Genomic DNA, 22215 nt, shown 5'->3' on the forward strand with positions numbered 1-22215 from the left:
GCACTGCAACTCTAAAAATGAAGAAAAACTAACATCCTGTAATCCTGAAAGCAGAAGCACAACTTCAAATCTTTCTGAGGCAGTATACCTCCCCACTCCAGTTATGGCAATCTGGGAATGAGGCATCCAGTGTTTCACCATCAACCACATCATAAAACCTCTGTCTCTCAACCTGACCAGGTACCCCAGAATCCAAGCTCTCAGCAACAGCTTCCATTTTTTTTTGTTTCCTCTCACTACTCATTTGTGAAGTGCACAGCTCAGTGGAGACATTATGTGATGGTACCCTGAGGATAAACCTGAGAAAGATCCAAGTTTAAACACGTTAATTCTGGCACAGAAAAGGCAGAGCATCCAACTCAATGCACCCAAGAGCAAAATTATTGAGATGCATAGTATTTTGAATGAGAAATCAAAAAAAAAAAATTTCTTGTCTCCTAGAAGAGATAGCAATTGGCAAGACTCCTTTTCCATCTTAAGTATAGTCAGTTTTATCACCTTTATGAATTGAGCCACAACTCTTAAAACATTAAAAGTTTTCCAAGTTATGGAGGAAAGAATTTTTTATGACTAATTTAAATGCTGATCAGTAGGATAAGGATGTTTTTAACCTAAGACTTTTCAGGAACTCTTTCAGAGATGTTTTATAGATGTATATAGATATAGATACATAGATATAGATAATATATATATAGATATACATACTACATTTATGTGTGTGTGCATGCACAGAAGGGTTTCAGTGTTCAGAAAAACATATATATTCCACAGATCTACTTCTTTATTCTAATCAGGAACAACATGCAATAAAGGAATTCAAAGGTTCATTGCAATTAACGGGACATGCAGGTGCACCTTATAATTTACTTTACCATCTCTTCTTGACCTCCTAGAATGTTACTTGTATTATAAATAACATCCTGCAAGACAAGTGTCATATTATACAAGACACTAGAAGAGAGTGTTCTGTGTTAGCTGAACCGGTTAATTGAATTAAAAGTTTTAACTCAATGACTGATTATACCTTTTGAACAAACTGATTTCTATCATCATAATTACTTTTGGAACAACAGACACAAGTAATTTCTAGGTGTTTAAAATCATGGTGGCAATGAAAAATTAAGAGTTAGTTGTTACTTAGTGAGTATGGGCTTTCAAATCCAAGCCTAAAGAAGCTGGATTAAGGAACATGATCCACCAGTTGACTCAGATATGGACAGAGCAAGAGAAACCAGTTGGGAGTATGACTTTCTGGAGAAGCAGGTGACTGAGGAATAAGATACAATTCCAGCAGCTGGCCCTATGTAGCCAAGCAGATCCACCTCTGGCACAGGTCTTCAAGCTGTTATATACTACTGCCTTATCCCTACAAAACCAACCTAAGTTCCCAAAAAAGCTTTCAAACTCCTTCTCTGTTGGCAAAAAGTTTATTTAATTAACCCTGAAATAGAATACATTTTGATGGAAAATTCTCAAACTATAGCAGAGAAGCACAGAACTTCATATACAACTTTTCATCTTCTACACAACTGCTATTCTTAGGCATATTACTTTGTCTTTTACATAGTAAAACATAGCAGATTTCTGTTTGTATTTCTAAATTCATATGGTCCTTTCATCAACTACTCTGAATGCACATCTTTTTATAGGAATCTTACATACATTCAGAATTAAATGTATCAATATTCAGTTTTTAATACTAAGTATTAAATTAATGATTTTTCCTATTTGCATTTTGTATAAATGATAATTGATAGATCAGGGATTTCTTTTCCTGCCATTATTAAACTGAATGTCTAAAAAATTCTTATGGTATTCCACAAAAGCCCATGGAAAGTTTTTCAAACTATCATTAATACTTAGTTATATTTGTTAACTACTACATAAACATTCACAGCCATCAGTAAGCTTGTATTTTCATTTGCAGTGTCAATAAACCACGATGAAGTGAAATATATTTTGCAGCTCAATGATTTTCTCCATAGTCAACAATGTGAGAGCAATACCATAGGAACCCGTAAATAGTTAGTGAAACACATCAAATGTTTGGAGTTTGTAACTGCACACGAGTAATGTCGGATTTATTTGGGAGGTGTCAGCTATAGAAATAAAATATACAATCATAGGAGTAGGACAGATCTGCACTTATGACTCATATTCCCATCTGTCAATCCAATAATATTTTTGTGCCTTTTCAGTTTTTAACATTCAGCTGTCAATTCTGTATTTATCAAATGTCTAAGATTAGGAATTAATGTGTTTAGTAGCTGCTACTGAGAATATAAGAGGCCACCAAAATTAAAAAAAAAAAAATAATTCTTTCTCTAAAGAATGGATAGATATGCCTCATGCTTTTCACTTTAAATAAGTGAAATTAAAATAGCACATAAACTTCATAAAACGTACTTAGATGTAAATACTAAACAGTAAGAAGTTTAGCTAAACTATTTGTAAACACAATACAAATATATGCCAGTAATTCTTTACTGGTGATTCATTATAAGAAATCTGAACAGTGAAAAAAAGAAAATTCAGAAAAATTCAATATATAGCTAATTAAGTGCTGGAAAGAAAAAATATATTTATTGACACAACTGTCATATAATCTCTTCATCCTAAACCAGTTTTTAAATTGCAACTAGAAGCTAATCACAGCCTTCAATATGCTGAGTGTTCAAGTAAAGGAAAACAATCACTTTCAGCTAGTGTGTCATAGAAGAAAAAGAATATTGTATGAAAAATATCTAAAAGTATATTTACTTTATAACAATTATTTTTATTTAGAATAGAAAGTTTGTATTTTTGTATTCAGGAAAGTACTTGGAAGTATTCTGGTAAACAGCCTTTGTTCTGTCATTCTTTCCATAATTACTTCAAATTCGCTTGGGTAGAGATCTGAACAGGCAGTCTGCAGGTTCAAACTCATTAAAATAGTAAATGTATTTGCAGCTAAAATAATGAAAAATTCTCTTCCATTCAACTGAACCCAATTTTAACAAATGTCAGATCGTGATGAATAAAAAACCCCAAACTGATTACTTCTGAAACATTGAAGGAATCTATTTCCTGGGCATCTGTTTTCAAAAATTACACAAGAAAGTTTTAGCAAAAGTGAAAAATAAAAAGACCAACCAATACTACTGTTACAAGTCTTTCAAGAGCCTAATTTATGAGCCATCACCATCTCAAGCTCCTATGTGAGATGTTGCTTCTCCTGCTATGTAGGTTCCCTTGGCTATGCCTGCCTGGCCCAGGTGCTCCCAAAAGAGCAGTGCCAAGCTGCAGCCACAGCCCTGGGGCTTGCTGCACACTATGGCCCTGATGGCAAGCCACCACGTCCCTAAATCATCCAAAACTCAGATGTCCCAGTGGCATGCCTCAGAGCAGACACAGCATGATGTGGTCTGATGTGTGTCACAGGATGAAAGGGCAGAGCAAACTTCAGTTGGAGATGCAGACACTTTGTATTTCCCCTCTTTTGTCTGGGCTTAGTAGAATCTATTCAAAGGGCTTTTGTGGCTTCCAGTGGTCTCCAAAGTCTCTGTTTCAGAGCAACGATGTAGTAGAGTACAAACCCCAACTTTTCCAACACACATCTTTTGTAGAAAAATGTTAACAAAAACTCAATTAAATTCCCAATTTGCTAACTACCAGTGTATCAGACTTTCAATCAAGTTCCACTTTATTCAACTGCCTGGTCTATTTCAAAGTTTTCAGTAAGATAAAATGACTAGATGTGCTGAAATTACATTCTCATCTAATTCTTAGCTGGATGGATTAGACTGCAAGATACAGAAACTTTAAACACTGAATTCAAACTTTTATGGCTTTGAAACTCTTTGATAAAGGCAAGTGGAAGATAACATCCCATGCAAACATAACTCAAGCATAACCTCTTGATCTTCAGTACCAAAGAAAGGAGATTCAAAGTCAATTTTAAGTCTGTGCTTTGCCTGGGATCAGCATCTGACCTTTTAAAACTGAAAACCAGCTCTTTTTTACTGAAGACAAGTACAGGTTCCTCAAGTTGTCCTGAGATATCGTTTGTTTTCTTGTCTGTTTTTAATTAAGTTGACCTTTTGCAGTCCAAATAATTCTTATTCATTAAAACTGCCAGTCTATTACTGAGATTAATGTTAGCATCTAGTGAATCTGTGATCAGTTTCAGTAGTTTATAGAATATAATGGTTTGATCTGGTTTACAATTCTTATTATTCAGGTAGCTTAATATTTATTGCAAATTACTTATGAAAACTATGTGCACATTCATACACCTTTTAAAAATATCTGTATCACTTACTGTTACTCTTGTAATTGCTTCCCTCCTCCCCTCAGCCCCTACTAATTTTTGAATTCACATTGAAAAATACGTCTAGAATGAACTGCCAATGCCCCACATAAAACTTCAATGCTCCATGTAAAACTGTGCAGGATTATGAAAATGAATTTCTTTCATCTTGGTATGCAAATAGCAAAAACAGAGTTTACAATATATAAAGTTTCTTTGCCAAATAATGTTTAGCAGCATTACACTTGAATCTGAAATCCCTAACAGATTTCATTTCTGGAATCCATTCAATTGCTAATTTCTTGCCGCTTTATCTTGAGATCTGCTAAGCAAAAATGTAATAGGAAACAAAGTTTCAGTTGATCACTACTCTGAGCTACTGAGAATGAACTTTAAAGCAGAGCATAATATATTAAATGCAAAGAATAAAACTTGAAACCTATTAAAAGTTTAGAGTCAGTTTTCTTTTCTGATTTACATAAGGTTCTAAATGTTAATATCTATTTTATTTTTCTTTGAAATTATTATGTGAAAATGCATTATAGCCAGTCTGCTCTCCCTTCAGTATCACCTTCATTCAATAAGGTTTTAAAATGTGCCTCCATTTTCTTATTCTCAAAATTGACTTTAAAAATCTTAGAATCTCCTTCATAATAACATTCTTTTAATCATGAAAATTTAATTTTTAGGAAACACAGACAAAAATAAAAGGACTATTAAAACTTATGTGAGTCACAGTATAAGAATTCTGACTTCACCAGTGCTTAAAGATATATATATATGTGTGTGTGTGTGTATGTATATAGTATATTATATAGTACATTAAAGCCATTCTGAAAAAGATAAATCAAAATATTTCAACTGACCCTTATTTATTGTAATTTATATTCTACTGATACACTTAAATGAATTTGACATAGTACCAACACATGCATTGGTCAATACCATGATATATTAGCTCTTTGGACTGGAAGTAGAGGCCACTTCCTTCAAATTTTGTTTGCCTTATGCTTAGATCTTATGGATAAATAAAAGCATTTTGGATTACATGGACTTCAAGTCTTACAAAGAGAGAATCTGACTGTACCCAAAACCAAATGAGAACAAATAATGAAAAACTAAAAGATGTCAAAGTATAAGAGCTATGAAAATCCCATGACACCATGGCTATATAAAGACTGTGCAGCTGATAAGCCTGTGGCCTTTTCATGCCCGGGTTCATCAATAATTGAGACCTACTTAGAACACAACACTTTTTCCTGTCAAGTAGGCTTCTTTCCTTTGAAAATCCACTCTAGAAGAGTGAAAAGAAGAAAACAAAACAAGACACCACATGTGTGGTGGCAGAAGCTAGGGTAGGATGTGTTTCCAAGAGCTGGGAGGAAAAGCATTCCCTGGCTCTGACACAGACAAGAAGACTGGGAGGTGAACAGAAGCATCTTGATGCACGTAAAGTACACCAGGAACATTTATATCAGTTTAACACAACACTATCTGCATTCCTCTTGGTGCAATGCTATTATTCATGCAAAGTTCACTAACTGAGGTCTCTGCAATCATTTTCCTCTAAATTACATAAGCTGTCATTCCTGAGGAAAACAAACCAATCAGTCAACATACTACACAGAACAAAAGGAGGAATGCATGTGCAACTGTTTATTAAAGAACCTTCATCTAGGGAACATAACTGGATTATTCCCACTTAACAAATCCTAGGCTTCTTTAAAACGTAGAATGTGTCAAGAAATTCCATGTAATATTCTAACACAGCATTGAGCCAAAGGAATATTCAGTTAGACATTTCTACTGATAAATGAAGGGATGAAGAATAACAATCTTAACCAGAACAGGAACATATTTTATATTCTCAGACAAAGCTCAACCACTAATCTCTTTCTTCTGTGTTGCCAAAGCAGCTTACAGGGCTGTTAAAAAGATGTGTTATTGTTTTGTAAGTGTTTGCACTTACATAACAAGTCAATGCTTGGAAACACAGATGGGTTTCAAATGTACAAAAGAACAGCTTTTTATGTGACAAATAAAGGCCAAGGACTCCCTTGAGTAACAAATAACAGTACCATCAACACCTGGAAATACAGTAGAAAGAATTATTTAAAGTATCCCTGAAACTTCTGACAGCTGTAGATTACTTGTTGCATGTCTTTCTTTTAACACAGAATCATTTTGGTTGGAAAAGACCTTCAGGATCATTGAGTCCAACCACCAACCTAGCACTCCCATCCCTAAACCATGTCCCTAAGTGACATATCTACATGCCTGTTAAATAAAATTAAATACTGGGAAACCTTATAGCATTTTTCAGTACCTAAAGGGGAACTACGGAAAGGCTGGAAAGGGACTTTTTCCAAGGACACGTAGTGATAGGACAAGGGAGAATTGCCTTAAGATAAAAGAATGTTTAGATTAGATATTAAGAAGAAATTATTTCCTTCTGAATTGTGAGGCACTGATAACAGGTTGTTCAGAGAGATTGTGGAGTTCAAATCACCGGAATTTTTCAAAGGCAGGCTGGATGAGGCTCTGAGAAGCCTGATTTAGTAGAAGGTTCACTGTCTATGTCGGGGGGGGGGGCGGTGTTGGAGCTTAATAAACTTTAAGTTCCCTTCCAACCTTAACCATTCCCTGGTGACTCAACCACTTTCTCGGGCAGCCTATACCAACGAGAGACAACATGATCCAAAAACTTTAAACATTATTAGAGTCAGTAAAAACCCTTAAGGACACTCCCTTATGATGCTAATAAACATTTTCCCAGCTTTTTCGTCCCCATGGCTCTGAACAGAAAAATTATAAGTGAAACATCAAAAGTTAAAAAAAAACTTGTTACACACTACCAGTTCTTCCAGTACATCTCCAGCACTCATTATTGTATCTCTATAAGGAATATTCTGGGATTAAAAAAAAAAACAAAAACAAAAACAAACATGCATGAAGAAAACTCTACCTGTATTTTCTACTGTATTTTAAAGGAGAATGGCATCTCCAGTTAGGCCTAGCATCTAGATTAAGAACTTGTTCTTTAATAAAACCTATCTTAACAGCAACATTTTTTTTTTTAAATTGGAAATTCTCTTTTCAAAGGTATAAAATTATTTTTATATTATCTGTAATTTAAACACTCTATCTTTCTCTGACTGCATGAGAAAAACAAGTTGACCTAAAAGTGATCACAAATAACATTAAATTGACAAATCCATTTTTTAAATCCAGGCTATGAAATGCAGATGTTAATGGCATTGATTTTGATAGATGAACTAGATTAGGATTACCTGTATAAATCAATGAAGGTAATATTAGTATTACAGAGATGAGCTTTAATGACACACAATCAAACAGAAAGATTATAAACCAGTTGCAAATTCCGTACTGTTCTACTGTAAAATTGAGCAGTTATGTATACTTTTTTGGTTTGTTTAAACATTAGGAGTTAAAATAAAAAAATATGAAGTATGGAAGGGAGTGGTGGTCACTGAAGGGGGTAGGTAGAAAAGAATTAAACAAATTAGAGTGTATGAATAATTTATAGAACATAAAATTTAATTACTGATAATTCCTTTTATACTTGATAACTGTAGACATTGAGAGCTCCTTTGAAATTTCAAGCCAGAATAAAATCGAAAATAACTAAAAATAATTTCGCAATGTTTTTATCCTATTTTAACCTACCTCTTCTTTTTCTCTACCAACTGTCTGCAGATCTCCTTCCACCGGTTATTCAAACTTTCCAGTTGCTGCTTCAGCACTCTGGCATCTGCTGTTGATGACTGCTCAATAATCTCTTCACCAGTTGCATTCAATGTTTTGACAACAGTTTGCTGCTGCCCAATGCCATCCTGAAGCTCCTGCAAAATACCCAACACATTCACATCTTCAGAAGGAAGTTAAGAATGAAAAAAATGCTTCATCACATACTGGCCAGATGAAAAAAGGTGAAAGTTTTTGCTCTCCTCTGAATTCCAAATGAAAAATCCAACATGAGTAGACATAAAGACATCTCATCATTTTGTAACAAGTACCTTTCAGTACACCTCTGCAGCCTTTTATCCTCTCCTGTATTGCTGTCTACTACAGAGCATTACAGTAATATTGTGCACATCAATTAATAAGTAAAACTTGTGAACAACTGTACTTCTATGCACCCAAAGGTATATATAACACTTAGAGCCTACAAAGCATTGTAAGATTTAAACTGCAAAATCTGTCAAGTTCCTATTAGCTATAAACTCAAACAATCAATGTCAGGAAAGCAGAGACTGTAAAACTTCTGATTCCATTAAAGAACACCTTTTTCTAAAATTGTGAGAAGCTGAAGCCTAGAAAGTCGTGTTTTTTTGGTTTGGTTTTGATTGTTTGGTTTGTTGGTTTTTGGTTTTGCTTTGAGTTTTTTTTGGGTTTTTTAGTGGGGGGATGTTGGTCTTGCTCCTGCTGTTTTTTAGGTTTGGTTTGGAGTTTGGTGTTTCTTGGTTGGTTTGGTTCTTTTTTTATTCTTTTAAACAGGACTGGGGGAACTACACTTCGAAGAAGTATTGCAGTGTTCCTACTTACACACAGAATTAAGAACTACCAAAAGATAACCAATATGGGGCACTCTCAAGTTTTACTAAATTCACTGCGATACATTTTTCTAAATCTTTTATGATAAAATAATTTTTCCTGAAGTAATCCTGTAGCTACCTTACCTCATGTTTAAAAACAACACAATTCTGAATCTGCAGCTTAGATTGTAACACTGTATGCCTGTTGAAGCAAGTTCATACTTATAAATAATCAATATTTTCTCATTTTTACTCATCAGTAGAGCATGAGTATTTTTCCCTTGAATTCCTCAGAATGTACAAGCAAAAAAGTGTAAAATAATTTTCTACAGTTTACTGCTAAAATAAACAGAAACAACTGAAATAACATCAACAGTCTACACTGTGATATTCATACTTATGACAGATTTTCACAACTTCAGGAAGTGTGTCTCAATCCTATCTACATACAAAAGCTTCCAAGTAAAATGCTGAACCTAGTTTTTCTGGAGCAAACAAAATACTTTAGTATATCATACTCCAGAAAAAAATCATATATTTGTTTTCTCTTTCTAAATGCATAGCATAAATTGCAGAGCAAGTCAGTAAACCTGTGTACTAACATTAAATAATATTTGTCCATGAAACAGTTACAACTGGCAGGATACAACTTCCCAGGAATGTAAAAGATGAACATAACTACTCATTATGGTTTTTTTAATTATATATCTTTGGTCATGAGGTTATGATTGAAGTTCACAAACCAAACTGGAAGTTTACTTGTTCTAATGTGATCAAACTCAGTTGCCAGCTACTAATTCATTAAATTGCACTAAGTCAGTTGAATGCTCTGTCTCATCTTTTGCACAAATTTTACAGGGACAGCTTGGGCACGAACAGCAGCAGAGCCTGGGGCACAAGGGTAAATGTCAGCAGGTTGTTGTGGTGTTTACCCACAGTCCTGGACAAGGAGTCATAGCTGAGGCACAGGTTTGTACTCTTAAGATTCAGCTTATATTTACTACACTTTCTGTTTGGTTTGCTTACAGTTTTTTTTAGGTTGTCACAGGACACACACACACACCATCCTCAAATTATTCCTTTCTTAGATTCCTCTCAGTAAAAACTGTTCTGCTGATTTCTTGAGGTTTTTTTTTTTCCCAAACTATTTTGAAGCTCCACAGTTTCTCCACTGTAGCTGTGATGAGCATAATGTGACAGTAATCTGCATCCTGTTTTTGTTTTGTTTTGATAGGATGAGAAACATTTTCCTGCAGGATCTTTGTAAGCTATGTGACAGTCCAGCCATGTTTCCTCAAGCACCTTGCTGCCCACAGTGTTCCAGTACACTTTGCTTTGCCTGTGGAATGTGTAAGGTTTTTAAGACACCTTTGTAGAAGAAACTGCAAGATTTTCCAAGAGCCAGAATAGACACATAAATGCCTCTTACTTTGAGGTATAAGATGTTCTTTTCTTTCTGAGATGCACATTAATAACAACAGTACCTGGCCCAACTTTTGACTGTTATTTTCAGGCACATGATTTCACTATTAGACATAAATAGTAGCAATGGCTAGGTCATTTGTCTAAATGCAAATATTGTTTACTCTTGCAAGTCTGAATTAGTCTCTCCACATTTCTCTTTTGGCAATGCCCAGCTTAAAATGAGTACCCAGTTTTTGCATATATTCACTGTATTTCACATTGATTTTAGCACTAGAACCTTTGCAATGTGCAGTAGGGAGCATTACATGGGTAAGTCATAACAATATATAGTTTGAGAAAAAAAAAAAGAGTAAGTGGCTTATTTCCTGCAAGGCACTTGAGACTTTTTTGCTACTGCATGCACCTGTGTGAAGTCAAGATCCATACCACTTACTGAAAAAATAACTCAGAACAAAGCTTCTACTTCTATGCAGAGGCCCATTCATTTGGAATAGGAGATCAAAGGAAGGAGAACAAAGAAGGGAAGTTCTACTTCTGGAACTCTGGAGGTTTTAGAAGCAAAATTTGTAGAAATTACTTGTTGTCTATGCATCCACTTTTCTAAATGACAGAAACAACAACCAGTCAGTAAAGTACTATAAAGTGAAATGTTAAGTCAAAGCTCATTCAAACACTCTGAGCCTTTTGCCTGTGCTTACAGCATCTTAAATTAGGTTTTCTCCCTCCTCCAGCATACACAAGCACTAAAGAGCAACTTGTACATGATTTCCACACTTATTTCAATTGACACAAAGTCAAACAAAAGAAATTTTCTCATTTATCCTCTGAAATATTATGTAATAGGCCTTACAAAGTTAAAAAAAAAAAAAGCTAGCTCAATGGCAGAGGTGGTCTTAGAACTCAAGATCCCTAATTCTGGAATGGAAGCCTTGCAAAGGATGCATAGGAAGGAGACGTGTGAACTTTCACCAGAACATGAGAGGCCTTCTGGCTATCTGATTTCAGATCACCAACTCAATCTGAGATGATTTTTTTTCCCCCAAGTACTCTAAGCATTTAACACTTTTCACATGGTTAGACAGAAACACGTGCTGATGAAGTTCATCTGGATTCCACAGCTCATGAAAAAGATTTTTGTTGGTAATGGATACTCCACAAAGCACAGCCTCCCATGAAGACATTATCATTTTTTTAAAAAGATTTTTTTTATGAAGAGAACAAAAGTTTTTTAACTGTTTTAAATTTCAAAGCCACATTTTCACACGCTCATCCCAGAGGTATTACCACAAGGATGCTTTTCACCACTTATATTAGTATCTAAAGTTTGCCAGCAGCTATAGTTTCCTACTAACATCCACCTCCACCCTTACCACCCACCTGCCTGAAGGCACAACTTGCCTCCCATGGCCTTATGGCTTATGGTTAAGAAGGAGTACTGACTGTGAATGTTGCAGGCACCTTCACTTGAACTTTCACCTCTTCATATAGAAATGACAAAGCTAAAGGGCACACTGCCCTTTGGATTCCCAGCTTACTCAGAAGGCCACTGGAGATACTTATACTTGCAGTTATACAGTTCCTAACAGAGTGAGCCAACAAATTCAATTAAAAGTTATATTTTTATGTGTCTCTGGAAATACCCAAGATCAGGTTGGACAGGGCTCTGAGTGACCTGCTCTAGTGGAAGATGTCTCTGCTCATTGCAGGGACATTGGGCTAGATGATCCTTAAATGTCTCTTCCAACCCAAATTGTTCTCTGATTCTATATTTCCACACACAGAACTAATCACAATTTTGAATAAGATACTTTTATGCATTATTTGTTTTAAACATGTTGCATTTTTAGTTACTGAGAGAAGCAGAAGCTATTAGAAATACCCATCACTTTAATTTTTCTTTCTTGTGATTCCCAAGTATAAGTAGGAAATGGCCAACCACTAAATTAATGTTTAAATAATCTCTCAGATTAAAAATTGCAGAAAAAGTATATTAAAAGACTTCTACTCTCATACAGAGGAATTTACACTTCGATAATGATTTCAACTAATTTAGGATAACATTAAACTGCCAAAACATTCATATGATGCATCTTTGAATAAATCACTTTGTTTTTATTTTCCAAGATTTAAATAAAATGAAGAATTATACATGGTCCTTCAGAAAATTTCCAAGTGGAAAAGAAAAAAAAAAGAATAAGCACAGGGCAAAATATTCATCAAAGTCAAAAAAGCTGTCTCTGCAATAGGGGACTTGCCCACAATCAGCCTGAAAACCCTGGCCTAGTTCACTACTGGTATTAATTTTAGTTTTTATTTGTACTTTCTAGAAACAACTGCCTAATGACAGCAGAAGAACTGCTGCTTTATGATGAATTTATGTTTTTCTTAGGAATCTTAGGAGTAGGAATCCCCCAAAAAGGAGACAGAGCAGGAATATAAAGGAGAGAGAGCAAAAATCATGGCATGGCTTCAACTGGAAGATACCTTAAAGATTAACTAGTTCCAATCCCTTGCCATGGGCAGTGACATCCTGCCCTACATCAGGTTGCTCAAAGCCCCATCAAACCTGGCCTTGGACACTTCCAGGGATGGGGCATCCACAGCTTCTCTGGCCAACTGTGCCAGTGCCTCGCCACCCTCACAGAATAGAATCTCTTTCTCATATCCAATCTCAACCTAGTCTCAGTTTGAAGCCATCCCCCCATGTCTTGTCACTACATACTGTTGGAAAAAAATTCCTCTTCAGCTCTCTTTTAAGTTCCCTTCAGGTACTGAAAGGCCACAAAAAGGTCACTCAGAAGCCTTCTCTTCTCCAGGCTGAACAATCCCAATTCCCTTAGCCTTTCTGAGGGAATACCTAACAGTAAAATACATCTGTCTTCCCTCTCATCTATTTTCCTTCCCATGCTGCTTTTCCTTTTATTATTTTCATTTGAAATTTTCAGGGACTCTATTATTGGTTGTAATTTTATTTCTTCCTTTATTTTTTTTTAAACCCTCTGCTTATCAGTGCTGTGGATTACCTTCCCTTAACTACAACCAAAGGTTGTGGATTTAGATTAACTAAAAAATGCTTTACAGGGGATCTCAGAGCTAGTCCTATTCACAAGCTTGCTGCAAATCACTGCAAAGCAAAATACTTTTCATTTTGGAGTTGCCATCTTTATGCTTTTGGGCTTCTGCCCATTTAAGTTTGCTTTCAAAATTATACAACTCTTTTTTCTTTAATAATTCTTTCCCAATACATTTATTTTTAAAAACCTGCATCATTCAAGGAGCCAAAGGAACTTTCTCCTGGATATGGACAACTAGTATGTGCTTTGAAGTCAGGTTGTTAACAGCACCTACAATGATGCTCAGATTAATGACATCTAAGGGTTACACTGCACAGATTTCTACACAACTGTGCACAAGCACTTTGGAGACATTTTTGTGTAGCAAAGTCCAGTAAAGAACAATTTAAGATACCTAAAGATGCCTCTACTTCATGTGGGCCAGGCTGATGCTTTGTGAATTATCTTGTAACACATGCCTTTCAAAAGCAGCAAGGTATCCCTGTTGATTCAGGGTATTTTACCTAAATAATAAAATTAATGTGAACAATATGCTCATCAAAATGGTTTCTTATTGATATTTGATTCTCTTCTTAAAGCTCTGACTGTGCTTTCTTTTTAGACTGCTGCCTGTAGCCTTAACTTGCCATGAACAAATAAAACTAACAAAATTCCCATATTTTGTTAAATCCCTTCCTATAGCACACAGTTTTATCTGCTGCATAAAAGTATGTAAATATGAAAAATAACTTAGTTTAAGACAATTTAATGGGGCAGAGACTCTAAAGTAAGTTGCATCCCCTTAGTTTTCAGCCTCTACTGCATAAACAGTATATTAACATAAAAAGTTATGGAGCTTTGGGTTTTTAGGACTTTTTAATTGAAGCATCAGTAGTATTTTGGTCTTTTTTAATGGATGCTTGTTAACTATTCAAGATCTATATTATGATAGTAATCCTACACATTTGCTTAAACAACCATCACCAATATTATGAAGAGTTAATTACAGTTTATGCTGGTTTTCCCCGAAAAAGCAGAATTAAAATTCTGTAGACAAAGAGAAGTAACTTGTACAATTGATTAAAGAATTCACCAAGTAATTTCAAATACACTACATCACATCACATCATCAAATTTCTAATTGCCACCTTTTATCCTGATGCCTTTCACTATGCTCATGACAACTGATTAAGCAATGTGAAAAAAGACAAATTCTTTGTTCAGATAGATTCCTAATACAAATTAAAACACACAAAAAAAATTGAGTGGATGAGAATTTTAAGTAAATCCATTTTAAGTTTGATTTCTCTTCCCATATTATGCAAATTAAAGATCAATCAGAAGCCTTACCCATGTACAAAAGAGAATACCTGAATACACAAATTTGCTTTATTTGTTATTTCTCAGTTAACTTGACCATATATCACATGGTTCTTTCTGCAACCTTATTTCCACTTGTCATTGACAAAAATAGCATTTTACTGATAAACTTAATCAGAAACTATTCTATGAGAAATCATGGGAACACTTTCCTCTTTTCATTGTGGTAGACAAACGTACTTAACAAAAATTTATTGTTATGGAAAAGCCCTGCAGCAACATGAAGAAATACCACAAAAAAGCTCATTTCTGTCAGAAAAATTAATGGTCAGAAAATGTTTTGAGATAAATAATGTATTGCTTCTCCTTCATGCAGTATAAGGTACAGATTCAAAAAGCACTTAAAGGTACTACGCACCTCTTTAAGAAAACTGTAGTCCTAAATTCAACATTTATGTTCTAATCTTCAGCCATTTACATAAATTTCTCTTCTGCCTTAAATCACATAAAACCATAAGGTTGACATAAGAGTGCCTACTCAGATGCAACAATATAAATCAGAGAACTGTGAAAACATCTGGTGGAAAACTATCCCCAAAACAATTTGCTAGCATTTGGTTACCAGAATGAATTTTCCCATTAAGAGTATGTACCTCTGTTCAATATTCAATTAGAAATAAGGAAGAAATTAATTTTCTAGGCAGTTAAACCCCAGTGATTTAATGTGGAGACACATTACTGGCACTTTGTTAGGATTAAAACAATCAACAAAGAGTATACTACGCTTCCTAACTGTTTTGTGTCAAACAGCTACGAAATCCTTGTTCTTTGGTGTGCATTATGTTGGTGATTGTGTTATTATTCTTATGAAAATTCAGGACAGCTGATGGAGATGGAAAAGGTGAAAAACAGTGAAAAAAGTCAATGTTTGCTAAGGAGTTGACAATAATTTGCAGCAAAGTGTTTTCTTCTTAGCATAAATTATAGGAATTATAATGGCTTGAAAATTGGTATCAACTCTGTTCAGGAACAGCATTTGAAAGAGGTGACAGTAGGCTCTTGGCAGATTCTCCCTATAAAGCAGACCTTGGTTTATGTTGTCAGTATTACTCATTTTGTGTATCAGCTGTAAATGAGAAACCCAAGGAAAATTGCTGCAGACCTGTTTTCTAAACATACAATAAATACTGTAAAATAAAAAGAAGATTTCATTCTCACTTAAAAATATAAATAGAATTATTTGTGGCTTAAGCTACAGTTTATATAAAAAAGCTGATAAAGAATATAAACATTTTGCTTGATTTGGTATGCAAATTGCTTTGTTGGAGAGCCTTAGAAAACTACTGTTCCATGCTGCTTACTGTATTACTTCTTATTTTTCTTTATTTTGGTGCTGTTTAGTTAGGAAGATATGAGGGCCAGATGTATTCCCTAGATGTATTTTATACTACTTATGACTGAAAGTACAGACAAAGAAAGTTGGGGATAATGCTACCCCACAATTGTATATTATAACAAACAAAATGGGGATATACAACTTCTTATACTCTGCCAAAAGCTTCTAAATCTGCAAGAGTTCCAGATTTATTTGAAAGTTTTAATCTCTTCCAGATTTTATCCCTTGACTGTGCCTCTTGTCTCTAGAAAGAGAGAAACCTCTCCTGTAGAAGACAAGTCATAAAAGTGGAAATTTCATTATTTTACCTACACAAATTCTGTAGTCTATGCTGCTGGCCTTTAAACAGCAATAGTCTACTATGTTTCAATGTCTTAGTAACTTCACACCTCAGGCTGCTACAGTAATTCCAGATTCTTGTCACTGCTACCTGTGCTGCTATCAAATATAATTCCAAATTCATCTCCACTTCATCTCCAAGATGGACCAGCTCGTGGCCAAGGCTGATGCATCAGCAGGAGAACCTCTGTGTTAAGAAGGGGAATGAAATCCAGTGTAAATGAAGTGGGAGCGAGGAGTGAGAATATGTGAGAGAAACAGCCCTGCAGGCTCCAAGGTCAGTGCAGAAGGAGGGGAAGCAGGTGCTCCAGGCACCAGAGCTGAGATTCCTCTGCAGCCCAAGGTGCAGACCATGGTGAGGCAGCTGTACCCCTGCTGCCCATGGAGGATCCCACTCCAGAGCCCAAAAAATGGCTGTGGCTGTGGCAGGAAGTCTTTGCTGGAGCAGGGTCCTGTCAGGACCAGTGGCCCATGGAGAGAGGAGCCCTTGCTGGAGCAGGCTGGCTGGCAGCACCTGTGTCTTCATCCTGGAACAATCTGTTCCTGAACTGCACACTGTGGGAATGACCCCATCCTGGGATGAAAAGGGTGTGAGAAGCACTCCCTCTGAGGAGGAAGGAGCAGCAGAGAGAACAAGTTCTGCACTAATCAGAATCCCCATTCCCCACCCATTTGTATGGCTGGAGGTGGAGATTTACAGAGCTCAGGAGTGCAGAGAAACCTAAGAAGGAGAGAGGGTGGAGTGAAGCTGTTTTAAGACTTGGGTTTGCTTCTCATTAGCCTGCTCTGATTTAATTGGTGATAAATACAATTATTTCCTCAAGCTGTGTCTGTTTTGCCCATGATGGCAACTGGTGAGTGATCTCTCCCTGCAGACTTATCTGACCCATGAACCTTTCATTGTATTTTATTCCTCCCTGTCCAGCTGAGAAGGGGAATGACAGAGTAGCTTTGGTGGCCAGCTAGTGTCCAGCCAGGGCCAACTCACCACAAAAACACTCTGTGGCTTAGAAACATTGAAAAAAAATATATATTATTGCTTCAGGTGAGAGTTAACCTCAGCAATTTAATAATCTTTAAAAGTATTTAGATCAACAGTATTGTCTTCAAATGCTGGTACTTTGCAATCATGCTAAATCCTTGTGGTTTTAAAAAGATATTCACCAGATTAATAATAATCAAAAAAAGAAAAAAGAAAAAAAGAACATCACTTTCCCATTTTTTCCAGTGAGATGTAATTGTTAAAATGGGCTATATTCCTTTAAATTCATATTTCTTGTCTCTTTCTAATGTGACACAAAATTATGATGAAAGTCACTTTGGAATTGAACTGTGAAGTACATGGCCAGAGGTCTATTTGGTGTTTCTAGCCCAAATTACACGTTTACTTCTTATTAGTATATTAATTCAATTTAATTTTAGAACTGACTTAGAAATACTGCAGGGAGAAAAAGAGACCTTTTTTCCTGAAAAAACTCTGCTGCTACTGCATGCTAACTGTAATGCTTCAGGTTAAACACATAAAATTCAACTCTGAGTCCAAAAACCTACACACTGATTTTTCAGCACACACCACTGAATGGCACTGTAATATATTAATTTCCATACTGATGTAGCATCAAAATATGAAGAAGATACTCAGTCAAATAACTTCTTAATTTACCTCTACTCAGAATAATTATGGCCTAACTTGATAACCATGTTTATTTGCAATTTCTGATATTAGAAACATTTTGATATTTTACCTGCTCTGCAAAGCTTTAACAGAGCAAACAATGTAAACCATAAGAAAAAAATGCATTCTCCACCTTTGATTTTTTTCATCTATCACAAATCAAACTACTCATATAATGGGTCCCATTATATTAAAAAGAACATGGCCTAGTTTCTTCAAACATAGCCTATTCTTAAGTTTTCAAGGACATCAGTAATACTGCTGGGTTTATCTTAATATCACAACATTTTTAGCTAAATAAGTGATTTTAATACAACTCAATGTGAAGTGTAGTTTTTAATTTTTTCTGCCACATGTAAACCAATTCATTTTGCTTCTTTTTGATTTAAAAAAAGACAGTTACAACACCTTTTGTTGTGTTGAGAAACAACAGATTTTCCTGATTCTTACAGAACTATCTGACCCTTGCATAACTCAAGTTATTTTCTATATACCCTTCTGTGTATCAAAATCTACAAAACTTCAATTTGCTTTCCTATGGAATCTATACCTGGAAAGTGTTATCTCTATTCATTAACTCAGCAGCACTGGAATAAACACATGTGCCTCAGCGCCCTGTTTTCTTTTCAAACATTATGTTAAGGCTGTATATATATTATGTCTTTCTTTTGAAATTTGTAGATTGTTATTTGTCAGTGCTTTCAGATATGGAAAAAGTCCCAAACCATCACATGAAAGTAGCAGATTGGAAATACTGAACAAGCTATACATTTTGATCCTCTAGTATTGGTCATTTATCGCCTCCCTTTAAGATAAGTTGCTGCAGATATCTCCCCCTTCAAGTATTTGAATAATATACAAATATGGTTTTATATTTGTATGAAATATATTTGTATAACCCACTCTGTTGGAATTTTCATCCATATCTTTTACACTTTATTTTCAAGACAATTAAAATTGTCCATACATGTTTCCAATCAGAAAATCCTTGTGTGTTGGTTCTTCTTTATAATATTTAAAATATATATTTTTGACAGATACAAGAAACATTTCTGGATATTTTTTACTCTGTGAAAAGTAAAAAATTAGTCACATCCCAGAAAAAAAATAAAAAAAAACCCTACTAGTGATATCATTCTGCCTATTTGTAAGAAAACAATGGAAAAAAGACTTGGACTAGTAGTCAGAGCATACTGACTTGGCTGCACCTGTAGGAAGTTATAAAGGAATAAACATATCCTAAGAAATATGAAGCCTAAAAAAGTGGCTTCCCAGTTGTGGAAAATTACTGTGATAGGCAAGAGGAAATATCAGTTTAGGCTTGCAACTACTTCTGTACAGGAGCTTCAAGTGCAAAGCAAGTAAAATGGTATTAGGTATCATCGACAGCCCCACTTAACCCTTTACCTGTAATACATCATTGCATTATGGCCTTGCAATACAACAGGAACAAACCATGGGTATTGGTTCAATGACATAACTGAGATAAAACTAAAATATTGCCTGAGATTTCAGTTAGGTCAAAACCAGAACAAAATAAACCAAACCAGAAGAAACACTCAAAATTTTCAAGAAGAAAAGGATGAAATCTGATTATAGCAACAAAGTTATTTTCCTGCCCAGTGCTGGAAGGATCATACAGCACAAGGTCAACGGACCTGAACTTAAGATAGACCCCAAAATCCCTAGAATCAGAGGATTCTGGTAGCCAGAATTAATTAGTCTACCTCTGCTTCTCCTCCTCCTGTCTCCATTAAGACAGCATTTGCCTCAAGCCTTTGGTAGAATGCCAGTGGGCAAGGAAGAGAAGACAAACCAACCATTTGTTAGCAGCTATCACTTCATTCTTCCTCTGTTTAGATCTTGCTGGACCTTCCCTTGCCTTTCATATCTCCATCAACTTTAGATTCCTAAGAGCTGCAGCTTTAGCTCTTTTAGTGCTGAGAGGAGGGTTTCTGTCCCAACTGAGCCATATTAATTTAAGCAGACTGGCTTTACTCCCTACAACAAACACTGGGGTGTTTCTTGATCCCTGCTACACTTTATTTTCTCCAGTATCTTAGCCTATGGATCCATCTTATTCCTTCTTCAGAGCATAATTATAGCATTGGGGTCTGATCTTTTATTAATTCAAATGCTTTCCTAAGCATACCAGTGTTGCTACTCAAGAGATATCTGATTTACATATTCCCATAATTTCATTTCTGATTACTAAATTCATCAGTTTGCTTCAAAGTAGTTCATAGTATAAACATAATAAGACTTTCAGGAACTGATATTCATTGCATATTTAACATTTTTCTCAGAACAACACCACAGTTTCAAAATTCAAATAAATATGTTTATTAGAAAGTTTTCTTTCAGTGAAAAACATGCATCCCTACATTCTCATCTTTTAGGAGAAGATAAACAAACTGTTTTAAAGCATCAAGAGTTAGAAATAAAAAAAAAATATTTACAGGCACTAGGTACTCTCTGCTGGACAGCATTTGACTTCAGTTTGGCTCGTACATCTTCAACCAGAGGTTATATCAAAATTGAAATAACTTTACTAAATCTGAGAGGAATATGTATTGAAAACAGAGGAATTCCAGGCTAAGGATTGGGACCCAGGAAGCAATTAAGGATGGGGACCCAGGAGACAAGCCATTCAGGGAATGTTACTTCTCTTGCTGAAGACGTTTCACTATTTCATAGGCTTGTTGCCAACAGAAGCAGAAAACCCCTCAAACCTTGTTTTTTGTTGGTTTTTTTTTTTTTTTTTCTTTACTGAAATGTGTAATAGGGGTTATGGGTGGTTTACTAGACATCTGATTCATAGTAATTTAGGAAGCAAAAATGTGAAGTTGCATGTTTTTCAACATGTTCAGCTTCCCTGAGTGATAGACAATGAGGTGACTTGGTATGACCCTGAAGTAGATTCCAGCAAAGTGGCTTTGGGGAAAAAAGACCCCTTGTACCTCTATCAAGTAACATTGCACACGGAAGAGTCATACTTACAAAAAAATCACAACCCCTTGTGCTTTCTATGGATAATGCATCATGTCTGCAAAGTTCCAAGTTTCTAAAAGTAGAGTGGTGATTGTCCTGCTCTGCACTGGTGTAGCCTCCCCTCATCCTGGGGGCAGTTTTGGGTGCCACAATATAGAAAAGATATTAAACTATTAGAAAGCATCCAAAGGAGGGCAGTGAGGATGGTGAAGGGTCTGGGAGGTGAAGCCATGTGAGGAGGGGCTGAGGTGCCTTGGTCTGTTCAGCCTGGAGGAGACTGAGGGCAGACCTCACTGCAGTTATAACTTCCCTGTGAGGGGAAGAGCAGGGACAGGCACTGATCTCTGCTCTGTGGTGACAGTGTCAGAGCCTGAGGGAATGGCTTGAAGTCGTGTCAGGGGAGGTTTAGGTTGGATATCAGGAAAAGGTTCCTCAACTAGAGGGTGGCTGGGCAGTGGAACAGGCTCCCCAGGGCAGTGGTCACAGTACCAGCCTGACAGAGCTCACGGAAGATTCAGAAAACATTCTCAAGAACCTAAAGTGATTCTTGGGGCTGTCCTGTGCAGGGCCAAGAGTGGGACTTGATAATTCTTGTGGGTCCCTTACACTTCCAGCTAGATGTTCGATAATTTTATAATTTCAGCATTTAATTGTAGACAATGTTTAATTAAGTACAGTTTCCCCTGTTTAGGGAAGACAAAACAGAATTAACCCACTGCCATTTACAGCTCACTATTATGACATCCAATCATAGCCATACAATCATCTGAGAATGAGAACTGTGTACCAATGTTATATAATGTTAAGCTATATTAGCTGTAATTTTAATAAAGCATGAATACAGTTTGTAAAAGTGTTATAATAATAGAAAGACAACTTGATCACTGCATTCTAATTTTTTTTTTTTTATTTTTTTTTTTTGCAAGGTGCTACACACAGGAAAACCAATATATTTTATTTAGGGAATTTTGTGGAGTTCCCTTGTTTTTATTCACAAATCTCTACATTTACATTTAATATTGAATTTCTATGCTGGGACATAGTTTCAATCAGCATTAAATTTTACTTTACATACACTCCTGCTTTCCAAATAATTAATTTTTAAATGATAGTCTTATCTTAGGTAGCATAAATTATTATATTGTATAATGAAATGAGAAAAGAATGGTACA

At 35.6% G+C, this 22215-nt stretch overlaps 1 protein-coding gene across 11 annotated transcripts in view; it reads right to left on the reverse strand.

The window, feature by feature from the left end:
* DMD (dystrophin) overlaps nt 1–22215 on the reverse strand; it is a 990047-nt gene that overhangs the window by 381863 nt on the left and 585969 nt on the right. For all 11 annotated transcript variants that reach the window (XM_066176982.1, XM_066176984.1, XM_066176989.1 and 8 more), the window contains one exon: nt 7976–8151. In XM_066176982.1, coding sequence (XP_066033079.1) covers nt 7976–8151 — 176 coding nt within the window. The remainder of the gene's footprint in view (nt 1–7975; nt 8152–22215) is intronic.

This window comes from Chamaea fasciata, unplaced genomic scaffold (genome assembly GCF_029207755.1).
Source record: "Chamaea fasciata isolate MVZ Bird 193981 ecotype frontalis unplaced genomic scaffold, bChaFas1.0.hap1 SCAF_2, whole genome shotgun sequence".
Lineage (NCBI taxonomy): Eukaryota > Metazoa > Chordata > Aves > Passeriformes > Sylviidae > Chamaea > Chamaea fasciata.